The 23,984-nt window shown below is 41.6% G+C and overlaps 1 protein-coding gene and 1 pseudogene across 1 annotated transcript; one reads left to right on the forward strand and one right to left on the reverse strand.

Moving 5' to 3' along the window:
* Positions 1-391: 391 nt before the first annotated feature.
* LOC115666070 (wax ester synthase/diacylglycerol acyltransferase 4-like) lies at positions 392-23,566 on the reverse strand (annotated as a pseudogene).
* Positions 13,041-13,619, forward strand: LOC130137614 (uncharacterized). The gene has a single exon (XM_056309299.1). It carries the CDS (start codon positions 13,041-13,043, stop codon positions 13,617-13,619), a length of 579 nt encoding a protein of 192 aa, XP_056165274.1.
* Positions 23,567-23,984: the final 418 nt, after the last annotated feature.

Raw genomic sequence — 23,984 nt, forward strand, 5'->3', positions numbered from 1 at the left:
AAACCTTAAATCATGAATTGGTATGGGCTTGGGAGAGCCCAAGTTAAGTTTAACCTTAATAATTCATTAGCCAAACCCCTAGGCAGTGCACCGATCCTACAGATCCAGATTAATTGGATGGACTTCCTCGGCCACATAGAATTCACTATAAAGATAAGAACCACTTGGTCACAAAAGAGTAAAAGACCAACCCTTGGTGAAATGTATTTCGCTTATTCCCAACGAAACAGACTATATTGAGTTCCCACCATAGAACTCAACAGTTACATTTATTTGCAGTTGTCTTATAATTTGGCCCCTCAAGACTCGATTTCTTGATTCGTCCCGTTAACAAGATCTTCATAACGAAAGATAAGGGAAAAAATCGTGTTTCATCATAAGGCGTTGAACAGTGGAACGATGGGAATGGGAATGGCTTCTACTGCTTCCCACATGCATCGTGAAGGATCATGTCCAAAGCATCATGCAGCGAGCGGGTGTACAATTCAGAATCTATGAACCCTTGCTCAGCTCGCACGACTACTCTCAGATTTCCTGCATAGCTGATCATCGTTATTTGGAGACTCTGCAAAAACAAAGCACGAAGAAAGTATTTCATGTATTCGTTACATCGTTGGTACGAAGAAGCAAGCCACTCACGATTCAGTCCAGCGAGTATGTGCTGTGGAAAATAAAAAGAATCAATTTTTTGAATTCAAAATTTTGTCGACTCTTAAAGATGGGATAGGAGCGTAACTGTTGCATAAAATGTTACACATTCGTCTTTAAATCCATATGTGTCCTTAATATCGAAATCTGTATCAATACTTCGGAAGATGATGCATGTAACGACCGTAAAATTGAGGCCTAGTACCAATAAACCCTAGGTAATTTTGTGCTCCTGGGTAGAAAATCAAAATTTGCAATAATTACATAAATACCTCGGGTGAGCCGACGACTGTGAAGTACATGCCTTTTGACGGGATGATTAGCCAGAGACAATTTCTCCATTGGCCCTGTAACGTTGGAGATGATCAAGCTCGAGTTTCTCATTGTCCTGTTAATGTGCCTTGCTACTTCCTGCAATGATTAAACACATTTCTTACATGCAAACAAGCATAAATTTTTGTTAACAATAATAACAATAAGGGGTAACGCTAGGTACACTTAAAACCAATTTACAAAATATATGACAGACTGCAAGAAATTATACAACGAGATTGTGCTATGTTCAATACTTTTAATAACTTGTCACATCACTTACCATATCATTATTGTAAATTAGACTTAGTCTCCGTTTGTTTTACAGAAAATATTTTCCTCAATTTCAACGTTTGGTTCGCTTAAAAAAATTAGTCAATGGAAAATGTTTTCCAAGTAAACGGAAATCCTATGCTTAAATTCAGGAAAATGATTTTCTCTTTTGAAAAATCAAAAAACATTTTCCAAAATATGACTAAGTATCGGCGCATAGACCCGAAACTCTACACTTGGGCATGAAAACCCCAACGTTGGTTCTCGGGTCCCGACTTTCATGACCAAGTCTCTAACGGTTGGGCCCAAGTACATCGAGGCCGAGTACAGGCCCCCAACAACCACTCCCAGGTCCATCGAGGCTGAGCCTGAACCCTTGGTGCCTGTGCCCGATTCCCTAACACCCGAGCCCGAGCCCATAAAGGCCGTTCTTAAATCCCCGACACTCGAGCTCTAGTCCACAAAGGCCATGCATAGGTGTTGACACCTAAATTTTAACTAGTCATTTAAGAACAATCGCATAGAAAATTAGGGATTGATTTTTTAACCCCTAAACAAAAAATATAATTAGATGGCATTGCATATAGATATTAGGAGCGTTTCATTAATAGTTAATTAGGCCCATATAGTTTGCACATTTATCGGACATACGGCAGATGGACTCGAGCGAATGATTCTGAGCTTAATTCAATCAAGCCCATGACCAAAAGTCACATGTTTTGCACATGTGATCTTCGGTTGCAAGAGATCTTCTGTATATATATATTTTCTGCCACTTGGAGGACTGAGAAGGAAAGGAGATTCATTATATTTGGCCATATTGTCAGAAGATAGGAGGGGGTAATATCTTATCCGCACGTATCTTTAATCCATGGACAGTAATTGGCAATATATCTTTTGGAAATTCCATTAAAAAATCTTGGGCATCACGAAAAGATAAGGGGGAAACATTCTTCACCAAGGCGAGGGCAATATATCAGCAGATTTTGTTTCTTGGTATCTTTGTGCAAAGAAAAAATATATGAAGGATACAAGAAGAGGAAAGCAGAATCGGTCAACGTGGGGATATATAGTTGGAATTACGTTCTGGCGTCATAGGCGCAAGCGAAAAGGAAAGAAGCCAAACGTAATATGCTTTAAATATTCTTGAGTGGGTCTCTTTCTAAAAAGGCATAGGCATTCTCACTTATAAAAGGATCACGTACAGACAAGAATGGGGGCTTTTTCTTTTGGAGAGTTGGACATACGAGAAAAACACAGGTGAGATTGAGAGAAAGAGTTCGCTGCGTACGCGTGCTGCCGCTATGCCACGCTGCCCTTCCGCTGCGTCCGCGACGCCTTGCTGCCGCACCCGCGTCACCTGACGCCCACCGCCTCGCCGCCGCTGCTTCTGGAGCTACTGTGGCTCCTGCACCGATCTCCACCTACCGCCGCTACCACCCAACCATGGTGAAGAGCCGTTGTTGTTAGCTCGACGACGCTGCCGTCTCGAAGCCCTGCTGCCCCAATCCGACGATTCACTTTCGCTGTTGCTGTTCTTCGTGAGTCGTCCCTGTTGCTGTTCTTCGATCAGTGACGCTCTGCTTGTCACCGACACGTCAAGCAAGCCCTGACATTCCACGGTCAAATATCTGAGGAGTCAACCTACAAACAAATCATTCACTTTCTTGCGAAGCATCATCGCTGGTCATCCTCACCGCGATTTTTGACGTGAGCCACTCGAGTATCACCTGCCTTGACCGAGCATCAACGTGACCTTCGAGTAGCATATCGAGAAGACGAGCCCACTGTGAGCCGTGCCGTGTCCTCACCAAAACAGACCAGCAAAGTTTCTGTTTTTGCAGGTTGTTGATCGTCGAACCGAGCCACCACAACTTGTTGCCTTTGCTAAACACCACTGCGACACCGTTGCCGGTCCGTCCCACCGCCGCTCGTCCCGATCCGCAATCCCGATCCGCGAGTCCAAATTTGGAAATATCTCGAAATTAGGTAAGAATGTTATCCAATATTTCCAGAATATTTGGTTTCTTAATTTTCGGATGTTTGAATATTTCGTAAATAGTGCGTGGATTGCTAGATATCTTATGATAATATTTGCGATATCCGCAATATTCGAAAACACCCAAAATTAGGAATCATTCCTAATTTGGCAGCGTATCTGGACGACTATCCGACCTTATCCCTAAGGTACGATACGCGGCGATACGGAAAATCATTATCTTGTCCATAATCACTTGGATACAATAATAGATTTAATTTGCTTTCCAAATTTAAACAATCAACTTTCTGTCGATATCTATAACCCTATAGATATGACTGTTAGTTTGATTTCTTTGCCTTATATGAATTTGAAGAATCTTGCGAATTGCGTGGATTGTTTGAATGTGATTGGTATCTTTGTTTGATTGTTTTCCTTTTAAATAAAGAAAACCAAAAAAATTTGTTAGTTAGATTTAAATTAGAAATTTTGCATGCTTAGGGAATCTTAAATATATCCAAAAGAATAAGATAATTATTTGATTTAAATTGGGATTTAGGGTGGCATATTTCCTAGTTTAAATTAGAAATTGTTTTAATCTTAGTGGATTATTTAGGATATTTAATAATTTCGAATTTTGATAAAAATCCCAAAAAAAGAAGAATCACTTTAGGATAGATTGCATGTTAATTTGAGTAATTTTTAATTCCGAATTTCATTTGAAAATACCAAAAAATAAATCAATTGTCCGTCATTAGAATTAGGTCACGTCGTCGTATGACATATAGTTTGCATGTTAGGCTGCATTAATCGCATGTTAATTTTTGCACGTCATTACATATAGGTTAGCTTTCATTTAAATAAGCGAAAATCCTAAAAAATATTGAGTGAACTGCTTGTTAATTAGAAATCATATTAGGATTGTTGATGTGATTTTCTAGCTAACAATGCAGATGCTTACGTTGCTTCGAGGTAAGTAATTCTCCCAATCTTGCAATTTATTTAATGTTTTGATTATTGGGTGTTACTTTGGTGGTTTGCGCACCCGCATGATCACCTCACATGCTAGTGACTAAGTTAAAATGGATCCAGACTGCATGCATAAATATTTTTTGAAAAGAAAAGGTACCGAAAGGGCGTTAGACTAGATCTAGCGTAATCAAGTCCCCAAGCTTAGAATCTCTGGTTCGTAGGAATAAAACATATCTCCCTATGTTTTATTTAGGTTTCTAATCGACCTACCACAAATAGATTAGTAGTGACTCCAAGCATGAAAATATTTCCATGTTAAAAACTTAAATCCTAAGTTGCGAATTAGTAGGGCTTGGGAGGGCCCGAGTTAGGCTTAGTCCTAATAATCCATTAGCCTGAGAAATTTTAGGTCGCGACAGCTTGGCGACTCCGCTGGGGACTTGAGTTAAAACTCTTAGTGGACTTAGGCCAATTTTTCTTTTCAAAAAAAAATATTTTTTTGCTTGGCAGCGAGGATCCCAGGTACGTCCCTAACATTTTAGGTGTTAAATGTTTTTGCAGAATGGGAGGTATAAGGGGAGGCGTGATTGTTAACCTTTGTTTTGCAGCGTGGTGTTGGATGTATGATTTATTTTATGCACGAAGCGCTGTTTGATATAACTTGCTGTGCATGCCTTGCATTTACACTACACCGCACACACTACCCGCTGCCGGACCTGGGCGGCACAAGTTTAGGATGGTACTGAGACAGCGGACACCCCGACCATACCCGCGTGGTACGGGTCACCCTCCTTGGTCCCGAAAGTTCTTTCACGGTGTCATTGAGTTCCCACCACGGTTGCACCCTTTGCAACCCGGGTCGGCTCTTTGACTAAGCCGGAGTAAGGGGAACCCCGGCCTAACCACAACCATGATTGGTTTAGCCCGGTAATCCTCGTGTCTCCATTTTGCAAGCCAGAGTCTAGATAGAAATCGAACCTCACATTTCATGCGCATGTCTATGTGATTGCTATGGTCTTATCGGGTGAAGTAAGTTTTCTGAACCTTTATTTCGCAATTTATTTATGTTCCGTATTTTCTTTGGTCGGTCCATGACATTAGGTCGGTCGTGAGTCTTGGTCTATATACTATGGGAGGGGCAGACATCCGGATTCTTGATGCTCCTAAGAACGAGCTCCGTGCCTGGTGGAATCTACTCAGTCCAATAAACCGTAAGCTGATTGAAGGCCACATCGGAAGGCTACTTCCCTTATTGGAAGTCAAAGTCTGTACCGGCCTCGTTCGAGCATTAGCACATTTCTGGTGTCCCAAGACGTCTACCTTTATAGTCGGTAAGCATGAGCTCACCCCGACTTTGGAAGAATATAGCGTGATCATTGGAAAACCTTTAGGGTTGGAATTAGTTACACCACCTCTAGGAATCGATTCCACCTTAATGTTGTCTGAATTTTTGGGTGTCGGAAAAGATGAATTGGGAAAAGTCTTAAAAGAAAATCGTGGGACATGTTCCTTTTCGTACCTTAGTCAATGTTTTGATAAAGCCACATCTTTTCAAAAAGGCAGAATATTTTTGTTAGCATTTTTCGGGTTCGTGATTTTTCCCCACCGTAAGAATGCATGTAGTTCGTCAATTGTATGGTTGGTCCAACAAATCTGTCTTTGAAAGAATTTTGTCAACACCATTTTAGCCGAGACTTTCATTTCCCTCACTAAATTTAAGCAACATGTTGACAAAACGTTTCATGCCCTCCTTGAACTGTTGTAAATTTGGTTTTTGTCTCACATAAAAGGGTGCGGCGATTTACTCACAATATCTAAGCTTAGTGATTCTAGCCATCCAGTCTTGAGGTATAAAGAAAAACAAGGGGATGCACCCGATTATCATTACTCTGAGTGGATCATTTTCATGAAAAACGCTAGACCCCAAGGTTTCCAATGGCATGCTAACTGGTTCCAAGTCGAGGAAGCTCGGCTTACGTGTAATGGTATTGGACCGGTTCCACTCTTGGGTTTCACCGGTGCGATCGAATACTACCACGCCAGAGTGTCTCGTCAGTACCAGATTCTCCAAGGAATCCCTCCAGCACTACAACCAGAACTCCTCCAAGTCGACTTCACCAATGGCGATGAAAACCACGAAGGGACAGTAGCTCAGCTTAAGAAGATGTGGAAGAAGTGTCGCCTCCTAAGGATAGCCCGACCCCAAAAGGAGCTCAAGGGGGAACAAAAGTCCTACTTCGCGACGATCGAGTATATTCGACAGCACAAAGTCCCACAAGAACTACTCCCGAAGATACCCAAGGTGCCTCTCAAGCCCGCCACTCGCTCAGAGAACAACTGTCTCAAAAGGAAGGCCGAAGAAGCTCAAGAGAAAGCATCCAAGATAGCTCAAGCTTATGAGCAATTGAAGAAGGAAGTCGCCGCCCATATGTCTATGGATCAAGTCAAATAGAATAGCTTGAATTTTTATTCTCTTTTCAGTTCTAGTCTTTAGTCTTGTTTAGGAATTGAGTTTTTTTTTTAAGAGATTTTAAGTCATTGTCGTTGTAAAAACACAAAAAAAAAAATTCAATAAAAAGGTCATTTTTAATTAAAGCGTTCAGACCAATGTCATGGATCGGCATGTGATTCTTCTTGACACTTATGTATGCCTGTTTTATCCGTGAATTAGGTAATTACGGACCGATCACGATCGCCTATTCGTACGCGGTCGAGAACTAGAATGGCAGATCAAACTGACTTACGAGATCGTGTCGTTGGCATTGAGGACCAAATGAAGCAACTCCTCGTCGCAATGCAACAGATGTCCGCTGAGATCAAAACCCTTCGGCTGCCTCCCGTTCCTGCATCCCCTGAGGCATCAGTCCTAAAGCATAAAGGTGGAAAAAATGTCGATAGTGAGGAAGATGACGACCTTCCCGATTTAGTAGATGACCCCGTCCAGATTATCGTCAACAAGGACAAACCTGATGAACGGGTTAACATACTTGAAGAGAGAGTGAAGCAGTTGGAAGGCTCACATGATTCACCCTCAATTGACTTGTCTCTGTACTCACAGATCAAAATCCCGAAGAAGTTCAAGATGCCAGACTTTGACAAGTACAATGGCACCTCCTGCCCAAAAGCCCACCTGCAGCTATATCACGTACAAATGACACCGTACGTTGATAATGAACTCCTGATGATTCATGCATTTCAGGCAAGTCTGACGGGTCCTGCCTTGAACTGGTATCTCATGAAGAAGATAAATGGCCTCAAAACCTGGAAGGAAGTTAGCGAAGCATTCCTAAAGCAGTACAGGTTCATAACGGACATCATTCCCACCCGTGATGACCTCGAGCGTGCTCAGATGAAGAAGAATGAGTCATTTAACGATTATGCTATCAGATGGAGAAACATAGCCGCACAGATTATCCCAGAACCCATAGATAGTGAATTGAAGAGGATGTTTATTAAAACTCTACCGTTCGAATACCGTAATCGGATGGTAGCCACTCCGGCTGACAACTTCAATCAACTCATCCCTATAGGTGAACAGATTGAGATAGGGCTGAAAGATGGGTGGTTTGTGGAGCCGTCTTTCTCGACCAAAAGATTTGGTGCAAGAAAGGAGAAAGAGCCGGCAGCTGAAGTGAATGTGACTTATACCCAACCGGGCCGGCAGAATGCTAACCATGTCCCAGGAATCCAAGTAGCAGAAGCTCGACAACAAAATATGGGTCGTCAACCCTTTCAGAAGAAGAACAACAAGAGGTAATTCACCCCCCTCCCCGGGTCGTTGTCTTAAGTATTGGCGGTCCTCCGAAAGAAAGGCTTGCTTACCACTGAGCCAAAGCGGCCCAATCCTGAGCAATTCTATAACTATGACCCGTCTAAGAAATGCGATTATCATATGGGCGAGGTGGGGCACTCAACTGACGATTGTTTTACCCTCAAGCACAGAATCCAGAACCTCCTGGACACGAAGGCTTTCTCGTTTCAACTCGCTAAGCCGAATGTTCAGAGCAACCCACTCCCTGATCACGCGAGTAATGTGAATGCTATATTTAGTTTCGATGCTGGTCGAATAAAAAATGTCAAGCTGTACACCGCCGACGTCTACGGTGGAAGCCGAGTGATGAGGCGCCTCCTCTAACCGTCATGAAGAAAAGAATCTCTGAAATGGTGGAAGCCGGGATGATTGTTTATGCTGACCACACTGGCATCGTTTCCACTATTTCTGAAGTGGTTATTAATTGGGAAGAAGAGTTTACTACATTGAACACCGGGAAGGACAAGTTCGACCCTTTGCTTGAAGACATGCCTCCGCTCGAAGACGCATCCGATGATGAAGAGATCGTAGTAAGCACGCCTATAGCTGATGAAGGGATAGTGATCGAGATACCTCAACCATATGAATACAGTGATAATAAGGCAGTCCCTTGGTCTTACAGTCTCGATGTCGACTTGGTTACCAGATCTGGGCGTACCTATGGCCAAGCTAATGCTCAACCTGCAAAACCTGTTACTGATGAAGAAGTCAAAGAGTTTCTAGTTGTGATTAAGGCTAGCGAACACAACATAGTTGAACAATTGCGCAAGATGCCCACGCAAATCTCTCTCCTTGAACTACTCCAGACATCTGTCTAGCATCAGAAGGCCCTAATGAAGGTGTTAAGTGAAGTCCACGTGCCAGAAACGATCGATCATGACAAATTGGAGGAGTTTGTGGGTTCTATACTCCTCAAAGACCTCATAGCCTTCTCAGATGAAGAGTTCCCTCTGGAAGGGAGGGGACATACCAAAGCACTTTATATTTCTGTTAAATACAAGGCCTCACATGTAGCCCGGGTACTCATTGACAACGGATCAGCCTTGAACATCTGTCCTTTGGCGACTTTACACCGCCTCAAGATAGATCCTTCTAGGATAAATTTTGCGAAGACCTCTGTGCGAGCTTTTGACGGAACGAAAAAAGAAGTGATGGGAGAAATCCACCTTGACATACAGATAGGACCAACAATGTTCAACACCCTATTTCAAGTTATGGACATTCCCACTGCATTCAATTTTCTATTGGGTCGTCCATGGATTCATACTGCCGGAGCTGTGCCATCCAGTCTGCATCAGAAGGTGAAGTTCATTGTGGAGAGAAAGTTAGTCACAGTCCACGGTGAAGAAGAACACCCAATTTACCACGCGACTGCTATCCCTTATGTTGAGCCGGATTGCAAAATTGAATCGAGCTATCAGTCGCTCGAGCTCGTGTCGACCATACATGCGTCTAGAGGATCATCACCGCCCATTCCTGAGGTGTCAAATGCTGCAGTCATGGTTGGAAGAGTAATGGTGTCCCATGGCTTTACTCCGGGTGAAGGCCTTGGTAGGAATGATCAAGGTATCCGCCAACCGGTGGAAGTCTCTCAGAGGCCCCACACTACTGGGTTGGGATACCAGGGGTCAAACGAGCCAAATAATGGGGGACGTGGATGTGGACGTGGATGTGGACGTGGACGCAGTCGAGGTCGAGGTCGAGGAGATGGACAGAATAGTCAGCGATCCGAAGAAGAGCCGAATGGTGAAGTACGTGGGCGTGGTAGGTTGCTTCCACACATCCGTGCCACATTCCTAGGCCCTGCAAGAATGATGCATGAAGAGAAAGAGGTGATCGACACTTTGGGGCAACCGAGCGGCAAGTTTGATTATTATGTGAAATACTCGGCGCCCCCGAGCTTCTATGTTGACCCCTGTGACATTGTCCCGGATGGATGGGGAGGTATGGATGATCCAACACCTCTAATGACAGAAGATCCTGATGATGCAATAGATGGAATCACTACCTTGTTCGATGATCTCTTCATTGGAACTATCGAAGAAGGACCGCTGGAGGGAATGGGCACTGGCCCGCAAGAGTAACACCTTTACTTTTTTTTCGCACACTCCCCTGCGTGGGAATTTTTACTGCTTTCTAGGACTTGCCCTATTTCGGGAGCTGCTTTTTAGGATTTTTCATTTCTAGGTCTCACCGTTGCAATTTCCATTCAATAAATGTAATTCATTTGGAGATAATCAATGAAATTACAAATTATTTTCATTTTTGAGGGCATGTTGAGGTACATCAAACCAGCCCGGTGATGATATCCAACCGATAAAAGAAAAATATAGTCCAAGGAGAATTCTGAGGCCTGGGCTTCTTCATGCTTCCTCGTGTTAAAACTTTTTTGAAAAGAATTTCGAAAACAAGTCAAAAAAAAAATCAAAAGAAATGAAAATACACAGTTTAGCCCTGTTTGTCCTTCTGAACCCCCTACTTTATGTTTCAGGGGCAATCTTGTGACACATGAGGGTATGGAAACGATCCAATCTGATGAATTATGTGCCACCGAGCCTGATCTCGATGACACCAATGAACTCGAAGATTCCTCGGACCTTCAGCGTGATCTAGAGCATCATGAAAGACCTAAAGTCCTAACGGTAGACCAAACTATCACTGTCAACTTGAGTGATTCCGGAGAACCCAAAGAGGTGAAGGTAGGGGCAACCCTTCCCGAAGGTGAAGCGAAACGCTTGGTCCAACTGCTGAAGGATTACCAGGATATCTTTGCCTGGTCGTATACCGATATGCCGGGTTTAGACCCTTCTATTGTGGAGCATAGTCTACCTACTAATCCGGACATGCCGCCCAAGAAACAGAAGCTGCAAAGAACCAAACCTGAACTTTCAAAGAAGATAGAGGAGGAGGTCATGAAACTTTTGAAAGTAGGGTTTATTGAAGTCACCCGATACCCCAGTTGGGTGGCCAACATCGTGCCAGTCATGAAGAAAGATAGCCGAGTTCGAGTTTGCATCGACTATCGTGATCTAAACAAGGCCAGTCCTAAAGACGATTTCCCATTGCCACATATAGACGTTTTGGTGGACAGTACTGCTGGTTCGAGCTGTTTTCCTTCATAGATGGTTTCTCGGGTTATAATCAGATAAAAATGAAGGACGATGATAAGGAGAAAACAGCGTTCATCACTCCATGGGGGACATTCCACTATAAGGTCATGCCCTTCAGCCTTAAAAATGCCGGGGCAACATATCAACGGGCAATGGTGACGCTTTTCCATGATATGATGCATAAGGAAATCGAGGTCTATGTCGATGACATGATCGCCAAGTCTCAATCTGGGAAGAGTCACGTCGATACCTTGAAGAAATTATTCGAGAGACTTCGTGAGTTTAAGCTTCGTCTCAACCCAACGAAGTGCATGTTTGGAGCAACCTCGGGCAAATTACTCAGATTCATAGTAAGCAGTAAGGGCATTGAAGTTGACCCCTCCAAAGTGAAGGCTATATGTGAGTTACAACCTCCATCGACCGTGAAAGAAGTGCGAAGCCTCCTGGGTAGATTGAACTACATAGCCCGTTTTATTTCTCAGCTCTCCGAAACCGCTAAGCCATTCTTCAAACTTCTAAGGAAGAATGCTCAAGTGGAATGGGACGATGATTGTCGGGAAGCGTTTAACGAACTAAAGCAGTACCTGATGAAATCACCGGTGCTAGTCCCACCAATGTCGGGCCAGCCTTTGATCCTTTACCTCACAATTCATAGCGAATCTCTAGGTGCGATGCTGCCCAGAAAAATCCTGAAGATGGAAAAGAGCGAGCCATTTATTACCTAAGTAAGAAGTTCACCGTTTCGGAGTTGAATTATCCTGAAGCCGATAAGACTTGCGTTGCACTAGTATGGGTGCTCCATAGGCTGCGACAATATACACTGCATCATCAGACTTTGCTTGTGGCTGAGAACGATCCCATCAAGTATTTACTTGATCAACCGGCTTTGGTAGGGAAGTTAGCCAAATGGCAGATTTTAATTTCAGAGTTTGATGTCCAGACGATGCCACAGAAGTCAGTTAAAGGTCGAGTAATTGCTGATGTGTTAGCTGAAAATCCTGGAATCCCTGATGATGATAGATATTCTCCAGAAGATCGCATTTTGGTAATAAAGAAAGACACATGGACCATGTTTTTCGATGGAGCTGTAAACTTGGCTGGTTCCAGCACTGGGGCAGTTTTAATATCCCCAAATGGGCAACATTATCCAGTAGCAGCAAAGTTGGTGTTCCCCTGTACCAACAACATAGCCGAGTACGAAGCTTGCATCCTCGGACTCCAAGCCGCAGTAGAAATGGGGATAACCAAGTTGAAAGTGTTTGGTGATTCCGCTCTGATTATTCTCCAAATTGTAGGAGAGTGGAAGACGAGAGACACCAAACTAGTGCCGTACCATGAATACCTCGAAGAAATCATGGAGGAATTCGAGGATATCTCCTTTGAATACTTATCAAGATCCCATAATCAGTTCGCTGATGCACTAGCTACATTATCATCCATGCTGCAAGTGACTGGTGGATTAGAGGTAGAACCCTTGAAGATCGAAGTCCTGACAAAACCAGCCTACTGTATGATTGTGACCGAAGAACCTGACGAAAAGCCATGGTATTACGATATCATGAATTACATCCAGAGACAAGAATTTCCTGAGGGAAGCACCCCAGCCGACAGGAAGTACATAATGAAAATGGCTTCAAAATTCTTTGCCAGTAGAGAAAAGCTGTACAAAAGATCCTATAATTCGATCCTGCTGAGGTGTGTGGACGTAGCTGAAGCCACTAGAATCATGCAAGAACTACACGAGGGGATATGTGGTCCACACATGAATGGCCACATGTTAGCTAAGAAGATCATGAGGTTGGGTTATTATTGGCTCAGTCTTGAAAGTGACTGCATCCAGCATGTTCGAAGATGTCATTGCTGTCAGGTTCACGGGGATAAAATAAATGTTCCCCCGACGTAATTACATCAGTTGTCTGAGCCATGGCCCTTTTCAATGTGGGGCATCGATGTGATTGGCCCAATTAATCCCAAGGCATCAAATGGACACCGATTTATCTTGGTCGCGATTGATTATTTCTCCAAGTGGATTGAGGCGGCATCTTATGCAAACGTCACTGCAAGGAATGTTGTAAGATTCATCAGGCGAGACATAGTCGCTCGTTATGGTGTCCCCGAGGCTATTGTCACCGACAATGGGACAAATTTGAACAACAAGTTCATAGATCAGTTGTTCAACGAGTTCAAAATCCGGCACCTAAATTCATCTCCCTATCGTCCACAGATGAATGGAGCAGTTGAAGCCGCTAACAAAAACATCAAGAAGATCCTGGCCAAAACGGCTGAAAACTATCGTGACTGGCATGAAAGGTTGCCATTTGCACTAATGGCGTATCGGACTTCGATCCGAACCTCTGTCGGGGCAACCCCTTTTTCTTTGGTGTATGGCATGGAAGCAGTCCTGCCCGTCGAAGTAGAGATCCCTTCCCTGCGAGTCTTGTCTCAAGTGGAGTTGTCCGAGGCGGAATGGATGCGACAAAGGCATGAGCAGTTGAACTTAATTGATGAGAAGTGATTGAAAGCCATTTGCCACGGTCAAACCTATCAGCAGAGGATAGCTAGATCCTTCAACCAAAAGGTGCGTCCAAGACACTTCGAGGTAAATGATCTAGTCCTAAGGAAGGTACTGCCAGTCTTTCCTATTCCTGGGGGTAAATTTGCCCCAAACTACATTGGTCCATATGTGGTTAAAAAGGTGCTTCCCGGAGGTGCCTTGATTCTCGCAGAAATGGATGGTCGTGAGTTCTCCACTCCTGTTAATTCTGATGCTGTGAAGATGTATTACCCCTGATAAAATCTAACATTTTACAGCAAAAGTTTTCAAGTGTTTGGTTTTATATTCTGAATTGCAAACATTTCACTGATGAATAAATGGTTTCAGTTAAGAAGTATGCATTGGCTTTAAATTCTTCTTGATCATTTTGTCAGTCTGCATCATTGATTTCAAAAGGGGAATCTATTTGGACAATCCGATAACTCATTGAATGTGTTGAATGAGGTACATCGGGATGATGAAAGGCAAGCCCTATCCTATATACAGTCCCATGCACTAATCCCCAGTGAGTTGAGTGGAAAAATTCCATGTCTGCAAGGTAAAGGGTTCTCTCGCGAAAGGTACGGCGACCAAAACGTCAAGAGGCATTTCATTTCTCTATCCTAAACAATACAGGTTATCCATTGTTTCGCCACTTTGAGCCCAAACACTTGGTGAAGTTCTTTCAAATTACCCATGTCAAGAACCACCCCAAATCGGGGCAAACTGGAGGTAAGCTGACATCGCGAGGTGAGAAAAATGGATAGAAATTTTTTTTGCTCACACTTGCATCAATCTTCAAGTGTTGCTATTGCAAATGAACTCAAACATTAATTCAAGTGCCTTAGGCTGATGAAGAGCGGTTCTTTCTCTATCCTACACACTTTATCCATTGCTTAGCCCACTTGAGCCTGCAATTTCATTTCATAAAAACCCAGTTGGTGATCATCCCCCACACTTCGGCAAGGCAAAAGTCATCACTATCCACGCAGCATATCCGAAGCGCCGATAGAAGACAAAGACCCTGAAAGTCCAGATGTTAATCATTCGGTCAAAACAAGCCAAAGGGTGGTTGGCCAATATATGCATTGTAGACAGTGTGTGTCAAAAGTCAAAAATAAAAAAAATAAAAAAAAACTAGGGGGCATGAAAAAGCAGTGTGCCTGATAAAAGCAAGGCCAATGCCCATGAAAAAAAAATGAAGGAAAAGGAGAGAACTTCGGAGTAGAAAATGTTAAGATGTGTCAAAGTCATCCACAGTCTTAAGGAGTCAAGTGATAAGCTCTCGAGGCCAATGGAGCATCTACCGAGAAGACAATCCCTGGCAAAAAGAGGACCGGTGATAATGCCTAGATGATCACCAACTCTCACCCCAATTATACACATTTTGAGCCTAATGATCCATTCATTTCTCAACTCATGAGCCTAGCCTACGTTACGTCCCTTGTAAAGTCTCTTCAGATTAGGGCACTTGAACTAATGTAGGATTCAGATGTTTATAAGCTTAGCTCGAAGAAGTGCGAGCAAGTCCATTTCTATCTCATTTTGCAGGGTTCTTGACTTGTAAACCCGGAGACGATTGCGGAGTATTGTTCTTTCAATAGCCTTGACTCAAAAAGTCCCCTTTTGCTAAGCCATTGACCAAGCCCATGTTACGATCCTGACAAAGACCTCTCAGATTGGTAAGGTTGTACCGCTTGCGAGAATACTCGGACCCTTGTCCACATGATAAAGGTGAGATGGAGTGATTCTCATAAATTAGCCGCTTTTCGATGAAAGTGAGTGAAAACCCTTTCAGACCGGAAGTCCCTCATTTGACATTTTTAAGACACCCACTTGTGAGTTCGGATTGTCTTATCATGATTTTCCTCAGTGAAATTTAGTAATGCTGATTTGACAAAATCGTCATGCATGAAAACCAGTTGAATCTATAGTACATGAGCATATGCGTCCTTGATTATCCATGAATGCATATTACATGTTGCCCAAAACCGTGTCCAGCAGGAGACACGCCCTCAAGAGTCGGAGATTTCACCAGGTAAGTATATCTCTATCCCTTGGATGTTTGCGACTATCCAGGTATCCCTAACCTGTTCGAGCAATTGTTAGGTCCCATATTTGATCGTTTTGTTGCGATCTCTAGACGCCTCTAACGATATCTAGGCATCTATTGATCAAGTCTTTTTAGGTACCTATGATGATATCCAAGTACTTTGTCAAGAAACCCCTGAACATTCGGGCTAGCCCCTGGTTCAGCAATTGTTAAGTACCCGCTAAGTACCCGCGACAATATCCAGGTATTTATCGATCAAGTCCTTTCAAATATCTTAGATGATAACTAGATATTTTGTTAGGCACACTTTTCACATAGTCTCAGAAGATATTCCCCCGTGACGTGCCTATGAGGGAAGGTATAGGCACAGCGGCCAAATCTTTACAAATGCCTATGGCGATGTATAGGTATCTCGTAAAGGTCGGAATATTCTCCCAATCTCAGAAGATGTTCCCCCGTGACATGCCTATGAGGAAAGGTATAGGCGCAGCGGCCAAATCTTTACAAATGCCTATGGCGATGTATAGGTATCTCGTAAAGGTCGGAATATTCTTCCAATCTCAGAAGATGTTCCCCCGTGACATGCCTATGAGGAAAGGTATAGGCGTAGTGGCCAAATCTTTACAAATGCCTATGACGATATATAGGTATCTCGTAAAGGTCGGAATATTCTCCCAATCTCAGAAGATGTTCCCCCGTGACATGCCTATGAGGAAAGGTATAGGCGCAGCGGCCAAATCTTTACAAGTGCCTATGGCGATGTATAGGTATCTCGTAAAGGTCGGAATGTTCTCTCAATCCCAGATGTTCCCCCGCGGCTCACCTATGAGGAAGGTATAGGTGAAACGGCCAAATCTTTACGAATACCTATGGTGATGTATAGGTATCTCGTAAAGGTCGGAATATCCTCTCGATCTCGGAAAGTTCCCCCGTGTCGCACCTACGATGATAATTAGGTGCAGCGGCCAAATCTTTACGAATACCTATGGCGATGTATAGGTAGTTTGTAAAGGTCGGAACATGTTCCATTTTGCTAAATCTTTCTCTCGAGAACCCCAGATGATAACTGGATATGTCGAGCTTTCTTCGTGTGTCTTGACTGAATTGTAGGTCACCGGAGTTCATCAACGTTCATCAGGCAATACCTTTGGGATAGGGTCCAAACATTTGCCAAACAATCTCAAGGATCATGGCAATGCCTCAAATTACTTCACCACTCAAGTTAGGTAAGTAATTCCAGATATGTTTTCTATTTTACGCCATTATCCATCATGACATATTGCATTTCAAAATGGGACTCATATTCCCACCAAAAACAACATTCATTGCATGGTCAAAATTTAGGTATCATTTAGTCTTTGAATGCAACCTCTTTGAGCTCACCTTCAAAGAGGAGTAGCTGTTGACACCTAAATTTTAACTAGTCATTTAAGAACAATCGCATAGAAAATTAGGGATTGATTTTTTAACTCCTAAACAAAAAATATAATTAGATGGCATTGCATATAGATATTAGGAGCGTTTCATTAATAGTTAATTAGGCCCATATAGTTTGCACATTTATCGGACATACGGCAGATGGACTCGAGCGAATGGTTCTGATCTTAATTCAATCAAGCCCATGACCAAAAGTCACATGTTTTGCACGTGTGATCTTCGGTTGCAAGAGATCTTCTGTATATATATTTTTCTGCCACTTGGAGGACCGAGAAGGAAGGGAGATTCATTATATTTGGCCATATTGTCAGAAGATAGGAGGGGATAATATCCTATCCGCACGTATCTTTAATCCATGGACAGTAATTGGCAATATATCTTTTGGAAATTCCATTAAAAAATCTTGGGCATCACGAAAAGATAAGTGGGAAACATTCTTCACCAAGGCGAGGGCAATATATCAGCAGATTTTGTTTCTTGGTATCTTTGTGCAAAGAAAAAATATATGAAGGATACAAGAAGAGGAAAGCAGAATCGGTCAACGTGGGGATATATAGTTGGAATTACGTTCTGGCGTCATAGGCGCAAGCGAAAAGGAAAGAAGCCAAACGTAATATGCTTTAAATATTCTTGAGTGGGTCTCTTTCTAAAAAGGCATAGGCATTCTCACTTATAAAAGGATCACGTACAGACAAGAATGGGGGCTTTTTCTTTTGGAGAGTTGGACATACGAGAAAAACACAGGTGAGATTGAGAGAAAGAGTTCGCTGCGTACGCGTGCTACCGCTATGCCACGCTGCCCTTCCGCTGCGTCCGCGACGCCCTACTGCCGAACCCGCGTCACCTGACGCCCACCGCCTCGCCGCCGCTGCTTCTGGAGCTACTGTGGCTCCTGCACCGATCTCCACCTACCGCTGCTACCACCCAACCACGGTGAAGAGCCGTTGTTGTTAGCTCAACGACGCTGCTGTCCCGAAGCCCTGCCGACGACCTGCTGCCCCAATCCGACGATTCACTTTTGCTGTTGCTATTCTTCGTGAATCGTCCCTGTTGCTGTTCTTCGATCAGTGACGCTCTGCTTGTCACCGACACGTCAAGCAAGCCCTGACATTCCACGGTCAAATATCTGAGGAGTCAACCTACAAACAAATCATTCACTTTCTTGCGAAGCATCGTCACTGGTCATCCTCACCGCGATTTTTGACATGAGCCGCTCGAGTATCACCTGCCTTGACCGAGCATCAACGTGACCTTCGAGCAGCATATCGAGAAGACGAGCCCACTGTGAGCCGTGCCGTGTCCTCACCAAAACAGACCAGCAAAGTTTCTGTTTTTGCAGGTTGTTGATCGTCGAACCGAGCCACCACAACTTGTTGCCTTTGCCAAACACCACTGCGACACCGTTGCCGGTCCGTCCCACCGCCGCTCGTCCCGATCCGCAATCCCGATCCGCGAGTCCAAATTTGGAAATATCTCGAAATTAGGTAAGAATGTTATCCAATATTTCCAGAATATTTGGTTTCTTAATTTTCGGATGTTTGAATATTTCGTAAATAGTGCGTGGATTGCTAGATATCTTAGGATAATATTTGCGATATCCGCAATATTCGAAAACACCCAAAATTAGGAATCATTCCTAATTTGACAGCGTATCTGGACGACTATCCGACCTTATCCCTAAGGTACGATACGCGGCGATACGGAAAATCGTTATCTTGTCCATAATCACTTGGATACGATAATATATTTAATTTGCTTTCCAAATTTAAACAATCAACTTTCTGTCGATATCTATAACCCTATAGATATGACCGTTAGTTTGATTTCTTTGCCTTATATGAATTTGAAGAATCTTGCGGATTGCGTGGATTGTTTGAATGTGATTGGTATCTTTGTTTGATTGTTTTCCTTTTAAATAAAGAAAACCAAAAAAATTTGTTAGTTAGATTTAAATTAGAAATTTTGCATGCTTAGGGAATCTTAAATATATCCAAAAGAATAAGATAATTATTTGATTTAAATTGGGATTTAGGGTGGCATATTTCCTAGTTTAAATTAGAAATTGTTTTAATCTTAGTGGATTATTTAGGATATTTAATAATTTCGAATTTTGATAAAAATCCCAAAAAAAGAAGAATCACTTTAGGATAGATTGCATGTTAATTTGAGTAATTTTTAATTCCGAATTTCATTTGAAAATACCAAAAAATAAATCATTTTTCCGTCATTAGAATTAGGTCACGTCGTCGTATGACATATAGTTTGCATGTTAGGCTGCATTAATCGCATGTTAATTTTTGCACGTCATTACATATAGGTTAGCTTTCATTTAAATAAGCGAAAATCCTAAAAAATATTGAGTGAACTGCTTGTTAATTAGAAATCATATTAGGATTGTTGATGTGATTTTCTAGCTAACAATGCAGATGCTTACGTTGCTTCGAGGTAAGTAATTCTCCCAATCTTGCAATTTATTTAATGTTTTGATTATTGGGTGTTACTTTGGTGGTTTGCGCACCCGCATGATCACCTCACATGCTAGTGACTAAGTTAAAATGGATCCAGACTGCATGCATAAATATTTTTTTGAAAAGAAAAGGTACCGAAAGGGCGTTAGACTAGATCTAGCGTAATCAAGTCCCCGAGCTTAGAATCTCTGGTTCGTAGGAATAAAACATATCTCCCTATGTTTTATTTAGGTTTCTAATCGACCTACCACAAATAGATTAGTGGCGACTCTAAGCATGAAAACATTTGCATGTTAAAAACTTAAATTCTAAGTTGCGAATTGGTAGGGCTTGGGAGGGCTCGAGTTAGGCTTAGTCCTAATAATCCATTAGCCTGAGAAATTTTAGGTCGCGACAATAGGTCCTCGGTGCTCGGGCTCAGGTCCGCGATTAATTAAATGTATGTTCTAATTTTAAAACAGAAATTTGTATTTTAATTATTTTTTAAACTCGAATTTTTAATTATTCTTTTTTTTCTCTTTTTCTTTTTTTCTTTTCTTTCTTTTTCTTTGTCCTTCTCCCTCGACCAGTGGTTGACCATGGCGACGGCAATGGCTGGCAACTGACCATAGGTGAGGCCAAGGCCTCGCCAGCGATCGCAGTGGCCGGCCATCAATCGAGAAAGAAGGAAAAGGAAAGAAAAGAAAAAAAGAAAAAAGTTGAAAATTCGATTTTTTAGGAAGCTTTTAGATTTTCCCTGCCAAGTAGCGAAAAATATTTTCTAGTTCATTTTTAGGCTTCACCCAAACACCAGAAAATATTGTCATTTTCTTGAAAAATGACTTCCTGAAAAATATTTTTCAGAAACGTCACATTTTTTTGCGAAACAAACAGAGTATTAGAAGACCTAGCATTTCTGACTAGCTAATCGTCGCGATGTGTACATACCTCTGGGTTTCTGCATTTCTTCATAATCTCTAGCAGCATCTCTGTGAGGACTACACCGAAGGAGCTCCGTTTCCTCTTGATCACCTCACAAGCATTGTGGACAAACTTCAAAGGATCAGAGAACTGAGAATCGTCTGGTTTCACCTTTGGTATTGGCACATGCAAGAATGCAAAATTGTTTCCCCATGGTGACTTGGAATTAGGTCGGACCATGTCTCTCACCGACTTGTAATATCGCAAATTCCTCGTATTCGGCAACACCAGCGCTGTGGAGTTGGTGTTCGGATTTGAGTTTGGGCTCGCTCTTTCCATGTACAATCGAGTCCCAGGAAGATTACTCCTGCAATCATGTCGTTGACGGTCTATTTTATTAAATAGAAAGGTTAATACCATGAAAAACTCCAAACTGGTACACCTATGACAAATTTACCCCAAACTAATTTTTTGACCACCAAAAACCCCAAACCGGTACACTTGTGACAAATTTACTCTCCGTTAAATTGGATTAATACAAAAAAAAAAACCACAAACTCATATATATGAGGTAAACGGAGGGTAAAACCCCAAACTAGTACATCCATCGACTGCCACTTGTCATTTAACTCAGTAATTTGACGGTAAAATTTAATGAAAACTAATGGAGGGTAAATTTGTCATAGGTATACTAGTTTGTTTTTGGTGATTAAAAAATTAGTTTTTGGTAAATGTGTCACAAGTGTACCAGTTTTGGGTTTTTCACGATATTAACCCTAAAGAGAAAATTCAAGTGAAAAGGACGATGATACGTAAGTATTTTTCCCTCAAAGTGATAGCATAATTGATTGATTTTTTTTTTTGGTCAAGGCATAATTGATTGATTCAAAGCCTTAGGATTATGGGTTAATACCACGAAAAACCCCAAACTAGTACATCTGTGACAATTTTACCCCGAACTAATTTTTTGACCACCAAAAACCCCAAATTGGTATACCTGTGACAAATTTACCCCGAACTATTTTTTTTTATCAACAAAAACCCCACACTGGTACACTTGTGACAATTTTCTCCCGAACTAATTTTTTTACCACAAAAAACTCCAAACCGGTACACCTGTGATAATTTTACCCCAAACTAATTTTTTATCACTAAAAATCCCAAACTGGTACATTTGTGACAAATTTACCCTCCGTTAGTGTCCATTAAATTGGATTAATATCACGAAAAATCATAAATTGGTAAACTTGTGATAAACGAAGGGGTAAAATCCCAACCTGGTACACACGTCAACTACCATGTGTCATCAAACTTAGCAATTCGATAATAAAATTTAATGAAAACTAGTGAAGGGTAAATTTGTCTCAAATGTACCAGTTTAGGGTTTTTTGTAGTAAAAAAATTAGTTCGGGGTAAAATTATCATAGGTGTACCAGTGTGGAGTTTTTGGTGGTAAAAAAAATAGTTCGGGGTAAAATTATCACAAGTGTACCAATTTGGGGTTTTTTGTGATCAAAAAAATAGTTTAAGGTAAATTTGTCACGGGTGTACCAGTTTGTGATTTTTTGGGGTATCAACCCTAGAATTATTAATCAACTTCTGTATAATGAAAGAGTAAAAATGCCTACAGTTCCAACTTGACCCTATTTCAAGAAATAATGTTGCATTTGCATCGTCAAATGCTACTAAAGATCTTATCATTTGAGGTTGATTCCCGTCCACTAATGTAATATTGATATATTAGTCCGTCAAATGTCTTACTCGTGCTTGTTAAATGTGAATAAAGTCCAAGAGAGATTTAACGTTGGATCAAGAAACATCCCTTTATTGTATTAATTGTCATGGATAATGCAAGGAAATGCCCAATATGGCGACTTAATTTTAAAAGAGACATAATTTGAAGCTGAAAAATGTAAGTGAACTAATCAAGCTGATAAAGACTTTTTCTGATTGGTGGGTTTGTTTAAAAAAAAATCAATGGTGCACCTAGACATATATTTCTAAAATCAAGTAATTAAATGCTAAATTATCTTTGGAAGAATAAATTAAGTAGTTTTCCAGAAGTTATCTTCTATATATTAAAAAAAGAAACCAGTTTCTAGCTCAATTGTCCTTTTGTTCTCAAGGATGTGATGTTGTGCGCCTGTGGCTTGGAAAATCGTCACACACGAAAATTTAAAAAATATATATTATGCGCATTAAATGCTTAAATCCATGTTATTTTCCTCGGTCAAACCTTGTACACCCGGAATACTAGCTATATCCTAATTAACTGACTGAATATACAATATAGTAAACGTCTAAAATAAATATCACCTAAACTACGTATATTTTGCGAATACTTTAGAAAACATAGTAACTTTTGAGCTAGCTATATGAAGGCAACCATTATAATGCAAAAGATTAGTGACAAAAAGTGTACCATAAAAAGTAAAATGCTCAAAATCAAGTTAAGCATGTGTGATGCAAGAAGCTAGAGTTAGTCTAGTCTTCAAAATGATATTTGTTACCACTCGAAGGCGAGACTTGATCTCTTTTATGCGATCCAATGAGAACGTGATCGTTGACACCGAAAATGGCTGGAATCTTTCCGAGCCACACCTAATCAGCGACAAATTTTCTTCGACACAAGTGCTTTTCAAGACGCTCCAACAGAAATCTCTTATAGTGTCGACGAACGGGCAGAAACATCTGCTAACCACCTTCCGAAGTCCAATGTTTTTGTCATCTTTATTGGCTGAGCTGAAGTTATGGGCTGAGGGAAAGGTTACTGGAAGAGAAGGATCGTCAGCTCTTTGAAGGCAAGACAAAAGAGCACCCACAGGAGAATAGCCATCCCCGAGCGCATGGTGAAGCTTGAAAATTATGGTTCCTTGTGCTTCACTGGTTGGACTCTTGATAATATGTATTTCCCACAATGGTTGGCCTTCTGGACATAGATGCCTAGCTATTTGCAAAATGTAGCTTTTAAGGAGACTGTCGGATGGAGATGATGAGCCCATTGGAGAGAAAAAACTGGGGAAGTGTACGTGGTTTTCCACATTCACTTCCCCTTCTTCCATTTTCTTCCTCCCTTCACTACAAAAAAACAAAGATTTAGCCACGGACAATTAGCGACGAAAAATTATTCGTCACTAATTTGCGACGGAATTTGCGATGAAAACTAAATTCGTCGCTAATTGCGACGAAAAAAAAAATTCGTCGCTAATTTGTGATGAAAAAAAATTCGTCGCTAATTTGCGATAGAATTTGAGATGAAAAATTTTTCGTCGCTAATTTAAGACGGAATTTGCAACGAAATATTTTCCGTGGTTAATTTGCGACGAAAATTTTTCGTCACTAATTTGTGACGGAATTTGCGACGAAAAATTTTCCGTGGCTAATTTGCAACGGAATTAGCGACAAAAAAAATTCGTCGCTAATTTTGCGACGAATACACTTCGTGGCAAATTAGCCACGAATTTTGCCACGAATTTTTTTTTTGTTTTT

This window comes from Syzygium oleosum, unplaced genomic scaffold (assembly GCF_021117445.2).
Source record: "Syzygium oleosum isolate NSW1041296 unplaced genomic scaffold, Sole_v2.1 Sole_v2.01, whole genome shotgun sequence".
In the NCBI taxonomy this organism is placed as follows: domain Eukaryota; kingdom Viridiplantae; phylum Streptophyta; class Magnoliopsida; order Myrtales; family Myrtaceae; genus Syzygium; species Syzygium oleosum.

Bases quoted from the DNA above. Each gene is read 5' to 3' on its own strand.
- LOC130137614 (XM_056309299.1), top strand. From the start codon at position 13,041: ATGTGGGGCATCGATGTGATTGGCCCAATTAATCCCAAGGCATCAAAT.